The following is an 11,340-nucleotide window of genomic DNA, read 5'->3' as shown; positions in this document are numbered from 1 at the left end:
TTAATTGTCTCCCTATATCTTTTATTTATTAATATAATACACCATCTTTATTTTCTTTCAATCTTTGGAGTGGAGCTCGGAGTAAGAGTAGAGTTAGGATGGTCTAGGACGTAGTTTGAGAGAAAGAACCCTAGAATTCAAATATCAAAATATTGACCAGCTGGCTTGGTCTTCCATTGAAGCAAACCAGACACATTTTACGTAAATTAAACCTCATGTATGTACCCTGGACACTGGCGAACGATCAGTACAGCAATAGCACAGCATGCAGAGAATGAATGCGTGCAAGGAAGAGATGAGAGATATTTTGTGGAAAACTCACCTTAAAAATGAAGAAAAATATTCTAATTCATTCCCAATAGCACATAATACAGTCAAAACCATAACTGGACACAACTAGTTTGCACACGTGAAACTGGCCGGGGTACAATTATGATCCCCCGAGATCGCTCAGCTCTCAGGTAAAGAACCACCCTATCTCCTCATGCCACCATAACTTTTATCACTTCTCTATCTCTTTTTTGTCAGCTTCATTTCCACTACTGCCCTTTAGTGCCTTCAGTTTTCTGTAACCTTTGTCAGTACCAAATATCCTGACGAGAGAGAGACACGAGCATTTCACTTCTTCATCTTACTACCAGTGGTACGGTTTAGTTAAACTTGATTGAAATTTGAAACATCTTACCAGTCCATGTAAATAAATGTTGAAGAGTAGTTGCCAGACTTGGTATATAGCAGCCGGTGATGGTAGTCATGAAAATCAGCCCTGGCAGCCAACCAACAAGTTTACGGTTGATATAGATACTAAGAACAAAAGGTAATACGAAAACAAAAGTTATATACGAACCCCCCATATACAGGTATGAAGTTTGAGAGACTCCATGGGAAATGATAACCACAATGTGCTTCAACTGTCTCAAGGACTCTAAGTACCATCCATAGCCATAGTGTAATCAGATGGGGACCAGTGACTGCAGGACCAATTATTGTAGCAAATCCAAGGAAGAGAATCTCAGCGGGGTGAGCATATTCAGAAGTCAATCCAAATGGCGTTGCATACCTGTGATCCAAAAATTTAAATAGCAACAAGAACTTGGATAGAAAAATGTAGATGTGAGTGGAAAGCAATTAAAAACCAGTGCTCTCTACATACTCATGATGGACACTGTGAACATGCTTGTAGAGCCATTTTGTATGTAAAATCCTATGCCCCCAATAGAATACAAAGTCCTCCAGGATGAAGTAGAATATTATTTGAGTTGAAATAACTTTCCTGCAAAAGTAGAAGGTTCACAGTACATAATTAATATATAAATTATGCAAAGTGTATACATACATATAAAAGAGTAAAAGAAATACAAGTATCAGGCAACAGTGGGAAAATTTAATTGTGCTATGTCTGTTCAACTATGTTTTAGTTCAGAAAGAGCTCGTAAATACCAGGATGGCAAGGGAAGACTACTTCGCATTCCCATGCATCTAAAGACAGGATAGGATAAAACCATTACAGGGAGATTAACGCAAAAATGGTACAGTAACAGGCGGGTGATGCATTTCTCCTGAGCTGCAGTGGTATTATTTTTTGTCTGCACCAAACATGAGGTCATAAAGTTAAACAATTTATCTTGGACAAAGAATGTGGCTTTCCCTTTTCGTAATTAAAACAATGCTACTTTCAGAAACTAAATCCAAATGCCAGCTGATAGAAACATAAAGAAGTCCACTGAAATAGTTACTGGCCTCGCATAAAATATGAAGACACCTAGAAATAGAGATGTCAACAGGGTGGGGGGGATATGCCCCGTCCCCACCCCTGTCCCCAATATCTTAAAAAATGAATATACACACACACACACACACACACACACGTGTGTGTGTGTCACAAGATTCAAACTAAGCATTCAATGAGAACTTTCCCTCTATAATTAAATTTTGTAAAGAGGATTTCTTAACAAAATGTCAGAATAACCATTGGTTAGTTTGAGACATGAAACAGTGCCAATTTCTTTAAATTTTATCACATGAATGAATGCACATGACAAGTCCTATCACCACAAATCCATGATAAGACTTCCTATCCTCAAAAACAAAAATAAAAAGAAATGCAAGACACTTCGATTGAATTGTTTCTAGCACACTTTGGAATGTTTATCAATTTGAAGATGGGTTATTGGGGTCTGTCCCTATTTTCACAGCCTAGCTGTGAAACGGTTTGGGGTTAGTACTCCCTGGCTTTATGTTTCCTCATCTCCTTTGTAGTATTTTGTTGAGATAAATTAAAACCACCCAACACCCTCTTTGGAGGGGTGGGTTGAAAAAAAAAAAAAACAAGGTGAGGAAAACAAATAGTTGTCATCCTGTTACATCACAAAAATAAAATACAGAGTATAAAAGTAACACTCACCTGAATTTTGTACTTGCTCAGCCTTCCTGACCTTTCAAAATATATGAAGGGAATCCCAGACAAGAAAAAGACACTTTCATGAAGAAAGAAACTTCCAAGGGAAGCCAACTGGAAGTCACTAAAATGGGTAATAAGATACTGCAAAATCAAGAAAAGAAATTCTTTGAATGGGCATTAGACACTTGATAGTAATATAGGCAAATAAATGTCTAGACTACCAAAAGACCTGTGTATAAACAAAAATAGAAATTACACTGCTTATTCCTTTTACCTATTTCCTCTATTTTTTTTTCACTGGAACTACAAGTAACAGGCTACCCCAATGCTAATCAACAAATCTGATCATAAATAAATCCTCAACAGGACATATATCATCTCACTGTTGAAAAACTAACAATAATTTATGTTTTAGGCAAAATTAAGTGGGTTCATGATCTAGGTCCTTGAGTGAAAAATCTACAGAGTTTTTATGTTATGATGAAGTATATTATATATCATAATCCACAAAGCAATGAAATCTAAAGGCACGGTTGAAAACCAGTCTAATTCTCAATCTGTTTTCACAAACTTCCTGTCCCAAAATTGAGTTCCTGATCATCTCTTCTTTTCTTATAGTTCTGCTTAACTTCCATTAGTGATAGAAATGGAATGCGGGCAATCAAAGGAAAGAATAAAGTAATAATGATTCAAACTGAAGACAACTTTAGAATCGCATCATCAGTAGCTGGTCAACGACACAAATTGCATCATTAATTTTTAATCAATGATGAGAAACATGTCACATTGCCATAAAAATTCACATCACAACTACTTGTTTTTAACACATTATGCATGAAGAAGGAAAAACATTTTCAAAGCAAAAAACGAAACTATATATATAAACAAAAGACCAAAATCTATCAGTACACATACAGAACTTCGCGAAACATCAACTTCGTATCGAGAAATCGGCTACGGAAGCTTCTAAAACTCGCTTTCACTACCACTTTCATATTGCATTTATAGGAAATCCAGCAGGCAAATCATACAGTTCAAAACCAAAAAGCGTTAAAAGCAGACGATACAAACAATGCCGCTATCTGCGAGTTAAGCAGATCCAAGAGTCGCAGCGATTGAATGCCGCAATAGAGAATCAGATAAAAACCGAATGCGGGGCGATATAACACTTCATCGGAGCGTTAAAGAAGCAGAAAACTCACCGACCAAGCAGATTCGATCATCGAGGCCATGCCGAACGGCGAGGAGTCACTCGATCTCAACACAATACTGAGAGAGAAAGAGAGAGAGAGAGAGTGTAAGATATATTAAATAGTAATATATCTATAATATAGAGAAAGAGAGAAATATAAGAAGTAAGAATGTTTATTGCCTTGAACAATGATAAGACAAATTGATGATTAATGAATGGAGAGAAACAAGTTATTTATACTAAATGAAGAATAGTAATAATGCTGAATTGATGCTATATGTGCGGCTATAATTAAGGCCACGCTTCACTTACTCCACTTACAGGGCGTTTGGTTGGAGGGATTTTAAATTCCCTTCCCACTTAATTCCCACCGAATTCCAAAGGCCATTAAATTCCGTAGTTTGGTTGAAGGGAATTGCAATTCCCCATTTTCATGGAATTAAAATCCCATGTCCTCCCCTGGGATTTTAATTCCTGGGAAAAAAAAGATAGTGATGAGTCAAAATTACCCATTCCTTTTTTAACTTAAAATTAATGTCTAACAACAATAATGGACATTTTTGACTTTATACTACTTATTCCCTTTCAATTCCCATGTATACCAAACATTGGAATTTAAATTCCCAGTAATTCTATTCTTGTCAACCAAACACTGGAATTTAAATTTCCACTTTATTCCCAGTAATTCAACTCCCATGGAATTACAATTCCTTTCCCACATAATTCCCCATCTCAAACCAAACGCCCTGTTATTTTTTTTTAACAAACTAACTAAACTTGGTTTAATAATTATAATAATAATATTATTATAACATTGCCTCCTTTAAACCAAGTTGGATATATTGGTCATCCCAATTTTCTTCTTCAACTTGAGAAATATCTCTGTCTTCAGCGGCTTCGTAAAGATATCTGCAACTTGACATTCACTTGAACAATACTCAATGTTGATTTGTTTTTCAACAACCAACTCTCTGATTTTGTGATACTTGATATCAATGTGTTTGCTGCGACCATGAAAGACTGGATTTTTGGACAACGAAATTGCTGATTTGTTGTCACAAAAAATAGTTGTAGGTGCTTCCTGCTCGTGTTGTAAGAATTCCAAAATTCTCCCCAGCCAAACTGCTTGAGTAGCACAGTTTGCTGCTGCAATATATTCTGCTTCTGCGGTTGAAAGTGCTACAATCTGCTGCTTCTTTGACGACCAAGAAAATATGGCCGAACCAAGATAGAAGGCATACCCTGACGTGCTTTTTCTGGTCTCAATATCTCCAGCCCAATCACTGTCTGTGTACCCAACAAGTCTCACATCTTCATTAGTGGAGTAAAAGATTCCATCATTACTCGTACCTTTCACATATCTCAGAATTCGCTTTGCTGCAGCCCAATGTGATTCTTTTGGTTCCTCCATGAATCTGCTAAGTATCCCAACTCCAAAAGAAATATCTGGCCTTGTTGCCACCAGATACCTCAAACTCCCAATTAAGCTTTTATAAGATGTAACATTCACGTTCTTACCACACTCATCTTTGGACACCTTTAACTTTTCAGCTAACGGCGTTGAAACTGGTTTGGAGTTTTCCATTTTAAACTTTTTCAAAATATCAGCAGCATACTTCTTTTGTGAAATAAAGATTCCACCATCCATCTGAACAACCTCAAGGCCAAGAAAGTAAGACATAAGGCCCATATCGGTCATTTCAAACCTCTTAATGAGTGCCTCCCTGAATTCTGAGATTAGTTTCAAGTTATTTCCAGTAAAAACCAAATCATCAACATACAGACAGATTAGAACAATATCACCAGAATCTGTGCATTTGACATACAAAGTGTGTTCATGAGGACATCTCATAAAACCACTTTCAACAAAATATGAGTCAATGCAACCATACCATGCCCTAGGCGCTTGCTTTAAGCCATACAAGGCTTTTCTCAACCTGTACACTTTATTTTCCTCCCCTTTCTTCAGAAATCCCGCAGGTTGCTCAACATATATTTCTTCTTCAAGAAAACCATTCAAAAAAGCAGACTTGACATCCATTTGATGCAATTTCCAATCATTTTGAGCAGCAAGAGAAATAACCATTCGAACTGTATCAAGTCTACTTACAGGAGCAAAAACCTCAAAATAATCAATACCTGGTTTTTGCTTGTAACCCTTTGCTACTAACCGTGCCTTAAAACGGTCAATATCTCCATTTGACTTGTACTTCGTTCTGTAAACCCACTTCACTCCAATTGGCTTCTTTCCAGGAGGTAAATCTGTTAACTCCTAGGTACCATTCTTCTCAATGGCACGTATCTCCTCATCCATCGCCTTAAGCCAATGAGTTTCTGTAGCAGCCTCCTCAAAAGTTAAAGGATCACAATCTGCAAAGAGAGCAAATTGAACAATCTCTTCATCAGACAGGTCATTATCATGACCCAAAACATAATCTTGCAAGCGAGCTGGTAAGTGGCGCTCGCGCTGAGATCGCCGAACTGACGACTCTGGCTGTGAAGGAGACTGGACATTATCTGGAATCGGTTGCTCATCAACAATATTTTCAACAACAGGAATAACAACTGAACTTTCATCTTTAGCTAACCAATCCCAGGCACCATATTCATCAAAAGTGACATCACGACTTATAACAACCTTTTTAGTTTCAGGATTGTAGAGTTTATAAGCCTTTGAAGCGTCACTATAACCAATGAATATGCACTTCTCACCTTTATCATCCAACTTCTTTCTCAACGGATCTGGCACATGTGCATATGCCAAACATCCAAAAACCTTGAGATATTTGATAGAGGGTTTTCTCCCACTCCAAGCTTCTTCGGGCGTCTTATCACGGACACTTTTAGTTGGACACCTATTCAACACATAGACAGCACAAGCAACAGCTTCTGCCCAAAAAGGCTTAGGCAGATCCTTAGATTTCAACATGCACCTCACCATATCCATGATTGACCTATTCTTCCTCTCAGCCACTCCATTTTGTTGTGGAGTGTATCTGGCTGTCATTTGGTGCTGAATACCCTTTTCTTTCAGAAAATTATCACAAGCAATGTATTCTGTACCTCTATCAGTTCTCAAGATTTTAATCTCATAACCACTTTGCTTTTCAACAAAAGTCTTAAATTGTTTGAAAACATCACATGCTTCAGACTTTTGCTTCAGAAAGTAAACCCATGTTTTTCTACTGAAATCATCAACGAAAGTAATAAAGTACTTACAACCTCCATGTGAGGGAACCTCCAACGAACACAGGTCTGAGTGAACAATCTCCAACTGTTTTGTAGCTCTCTTTGACTTGCCCACGGGAAATGGATCTCTATGCTTCTTCCCAATCACACAAATCTCACAGATACGATCAGGGACATTCACAACAGGTAAATCAGAAACAAGTTCCTTTCTCGCAAGATAGTTTAACCCAGAGAAATGGAAATGCCCAAACCGCATATGCCATAACCAATTATCATCACAAACTTCAGAATTAAAGCAATCAAGGAGAGTATGCTTAATTTTCAAAGGAAATAGTCGATTTTGGGACATATTTACCTTTGCAATCAAAACTCCTTTAGCATCTTCAATGGTACAAAATCCTTGAGCAATATGTATCTTATATCCTTTTTCTGACAACTGACCCAAACTCAACAAATTTTGGTGTAGTTCAGGAACATAGAACACACCGGATATAAAATTGTGAGTACCATCCTTCAACTGAATAGAGATTTTACCTTTTCCCAAAATTGGCACCTTTGACTTATTGCCAAACGTTACTTCAGACTGGACTGATTCATCTAGTTCGGAAAACAATTCTTTCTTCCCACACATATGGTTACTACACCCAGTATCCAAGAACCATATGTTCTTATCTGCAGAAAAACTATCGCTGGCTAAAAGTAAAGTTTCAGAACTCTCACCAGACTTTTCAGCAGTATTTTCAGCAATGTTTGCTTGATTTCCACGATTGTTGTCCTCATTATACCAACAATCTGCAATCTTGTGCCCATACTTGCCACAATTGTAGCAATGAAATGGAAATTTACCTTGTTTGGTATTACCTCCACCTCTTCCTTGGTTGGAGTTACCACGTCCTCTTCCTTGGTTGAAGTTACCACGACCTCTTCCACTAGAACCTCCTCTTCCTCTTCCACGACCTCTACCAGATCCTCCACCTCTTTGATTAGTGCCAGTCACATTAAGGGTGACTTGACTCTTCAAAGCTTCTTCTGCTAGTGGTTCTGATTTTGACGCAATCCTGTCAATATGACTTTCTACCATACCTTTCAGCTCTGCAATTGATAAGAGCTCGGTTTTGTGTGACTCTGTTATTGAAGCCACCACATGGTCATACTTCATCGGCATAGTTCGAAGAACTTTTTCAACCACTGCACCATCTTCATTTGTATCTCCGTATAACCTCATCTTATTCACCATATCAATAAGACGAGTGAAATACGCATCTACTGTTTCTGTAGAGGTCATCTCACAATTATCATACAACTTTCTCAACGACTGCAACTTAGACTTCTGTGCCCGATCGACTCCTTTGTGTGACACCTTTAAGATGTCCCAAGCTTGTTTTGCTGTTTGAGCACGAGCTAATTGCCCAAAAATGGAATAATGAACACCTTGGTGAATCTGACCCAAGGCCAATTTATCTCGCCGTATAGCGCCTGCTTCAGCTCCTTCGGGTAGACCGGGATCAACAAAGCTCCAAAAATTTTGAGCTTGCAAATGTGTGGACATCATAATTTGCCAATAATTGTAATCGAGTTTCCCGTCCAATTTGGGACCCGTCCATACAATATTGAAATTTGCAGCCATATTTCACTACGGAAAATATCTCGGGGTTGAAAGGTTGACTGGCTCTGATACCAAATGTAAGATATATTAAATAGTAATATATCTATAATATAGAGAAAGAGAGAAATATAAGAAGTAAGAATGTTTATTGCCTTGAACAATGATAAGACAAATTGATGATTAATGAATGAAGAGAAACAAGTTATTTATACTAAATGAAGAATAGTAATAATGCTGAATTGATGCTATATGTGCGGCTATAATTAAGGCCACGCTTCACGTAGTGAAGCCATGCATGACCCACTACTCCACTTATTTTTTTTAACAAACTAACTAAACTTGGTTTAATAATTATAATAATAATATTATTATAACAGAGAGGGAGCGTCAGAGAGAGGGAGCGTCAGAGAGAGAGAGCGAGAGGGAGAGAGAAAAGAACTACGGTGATAGAAAGGGGTCCATTAGTCCATAAGACCAAACAGAGTGTCAGGGGAATCTGCGCTCAATGGCCTCTTATATATGTCCAGTATATGATGCAGAAGGAAGGATTACATAATATTTGTACCCGCATTTCACTGGAACTCCATCACCCTTTTAATAAATACGGAGTACCTCTTTTCTCAAAAAAATAAATAAATACCTCTTTTTTACACGAATATCTACAAAAGTTTCAATCTACATTATATTCTTGGTTTATGTCCCTTTTATCTGTTAAAATTTTTTTTTACCTTATGCTACAAAAGTGGTACTATATAATTTTTTGGACAAAAATATCTCTGCCGTTATAATTTCTGTTATCTCTCTACATTATTATTATCATGTACATGCATACACAATATTTTTTCTTACATCCTTCAATGGTAAGTTTAAACTTATTTAAGTTTAAATTAAAATGTTACCATAGTTATATTTATTAATTTATCATTTTTATAATTTTTATCTCAAAAATATTAATATGAATTATACAATTATATATACACACAAACACACACACACACACACACACACACACTATTATTTTAAAAAATAATATAACTAAGATTTTAATATTTAATTTTAATATTGGGCATATATTTTTTGCGCATCACGATTCACGCATATAAAATACTAGTACTACCAATAATCAATAATACACCGGAAAATATTAATATCCATATAACAAAATTATATACTATGATCATCAAGAATAAAAAATAAAATAAAAATATGCGTGACAAAATTAAAATACATATACATATACATATACGGTTCATCAGATAAATTTTTTTAAAAACATTCAAAATTCTTTACAATGTAGTATTTTTTTTTTTAAAGAAGGGGGAAACCCAATATTTACAGTTCAGAATCAGTGAGAGTTATACATAAATCTCCATGAAGGGAAACCAGCTATATCATCTTCTAAGAAGCTTAGTATATCATCCAGTGGTGAGTTCAAAATGTGGACTCCAGGAGGGAAATTTCTGGAGTAATATGCGAGGTGATCCGCTACGGAATTCTGCTCCCTTGCTATTGATACGGCGTGCCATCTTTCAAGACGGCGAAGCTCTTTTTTGCAGGCCTCGAGGATGTTGTGTGCTGGAATGCAAAGGGGGGCTGTTCTCCTTTATGTAGTTGATTGTGTTTGAAGAGTCGCTTTCTATGATCAGGTTGTTGCAATTCTTGGCTACTGCTAGTTGAATTCCCTTTAGTATGGCCCATGCTTCAGCTTCAAAGGGTGTGCAATTGCCTATGTTATAAACAAAACCTCGACACCAATTTCCTGTACTGTCCCGAATCAAGCCACCGCAACTGGCCTTGCTTGAGTTACCCAGGACTGAGCCATCTACGTTTAGTTTAAAGAAATTAACCTGTGGTTTTTCCCAACACAGTTGCTTCCATGACATTATAGTTTGTGAAATTAGATTTCCTGAAAATTTGGTGAACGCCTTTTCTGCTTCCGTTGCATGAGCTTTGATCCATGAAATCTTAAAGCCAAGGGGTTTGACTGTATTGCTAAAGACTGCTTCGTTTCGCCATTTCCAAATCCACCACAATGTTATGGCAAATAAAGAGCTGGCATTGAAGGGTCCTTTTCCACTTCCTTTGCCGGTTATGCCTGTTTCCAGCCAGTCAGAGAAGGGTAGCATACTCATCCTGTTGAACGAGTCGGGAAGGATTATTTTCCATATGGATTCTGCCGCCGGACAGGATCGGAGAACGTGGTCTATGTCTTCAATTGAATCGCGGCAGGTCCAACATTTATTGCAATCGGTAAGACCTCTTCTTTCTCGAACACTGTTAGTCATGATCCTTTCATGAGTTGCCAGCCATATGAAGGAACGGATACGATTTGGGACTTTTAATTTCCAGATTTTGTTCCACTTCGGTGCTTCGATTACGTTTGAATCGCCATTCGCTATGTCATATGCTGAAGATACTGAGAAGTTACCGGATGCTTATTTGGCCCAAGCTATGGTGTCGTTTGCTTCCGGGTCATCAATTATTATGAAAGCTGCTATCTTGCTTATGAAATCTTCGGGGAGGAGCTGGTTCAAACTGTCCCACAACCAACCAGAGTCCGCTGCCCAATAGCTCACAACCGTTCTTTCTAGGTCCTCTTGTGTTAGAACTTCGATGGCTATTTCTTTCAGAGGTGTGTCACTGATCCATTTGTCTTGCCAAAACAAGGTTCCTGCGCCATTTCTCACATACTTTCTAATACCTTTCTGTAGAATCGGTCTAGCTTTAATTATTCCCCTCCACGCATTGGAGCTGTTGGCCTTGGGGCGCCACCGAGAGCAGTCTAGTGTTGAAATTGAATACTTGGCTCTGAAAATTCTGGCCCATAGCTCGTTGTCGTCCTATAGAATTTTCCAGCCCAACTTTGCTAGAAAGGCTAGATTCATTGATTCTAGTTTCCGTATGCCTAATCCCCCGAAGGTTTTAGCTTTTGTAACTGTGTCCCATTTGACT

General features: G+C 37.6%; 1 protein-coding gene across 2 annotated transcripts; it reads right to left on the bottom strand.

The window, feature by feature from the left end:
- Positions 1-305: 305 nt before the first annotated feature.
- LOC109156240 (methylsterol monooxygenase 2-2-like) lies at positions 306-8,880 on the bottom strand. 2 transcript variants are annotated; one of them, XM_019304095.1, is made up of 8 exons: positions 8,782-8,880; positions 3,604-3,697; positions 2,405-2,542; positions 1,441-1,586; positions 1,154-1,273; positions 848-1,060; positions 686-766; positions 306-593 (listed from the first exon to the last, which is right to left on the bottom strand). In XM_019304095.1, the coding sequence occupies exons 2-8, from the start codon at positions 3,631-3,633 to the stop codon at positions 503-505; spliced, it is 819 nt and encodes a 272-aa protein (XP_019159640.1). In that variant the 5' UTR covers positions 3,634-3,697; positions 8,782-8,880; the 3' UTR covers positions 306-502. The 2 variants fall into 2 exon arrangements, with proteins under 2 accessions (XP_019159640.1, XP_019159641.1); XM_019304096.1 differs by having other exon boundaries at positions 3,604-3,693; positions 8,786-8,880.
- Positions 8,881-11,340: the final 2,460 nt, after the last annotated feature.

Source organism: Ipomoea nil, unplaced genomic scaffold (genome assembly GCF_001879475.1).
Source record: "Ipomoea nil cultivar Tokyo-kokei standard unplaced genomic scaffold, Asagao_1.1 scaffold2705, whole genome shotgun sequence".
Classification (NCBI taxonomy): domain Eukaryota; kingdom Viridiplantae; phylum Streptophyta; class Magnoliopsida; order Solanales; family Convolvulaceae; genus Ipomoea; species Ipomoea nil.
This window is presented reverse-complemented; position numbering and strand designations above follow the sequence as displayed.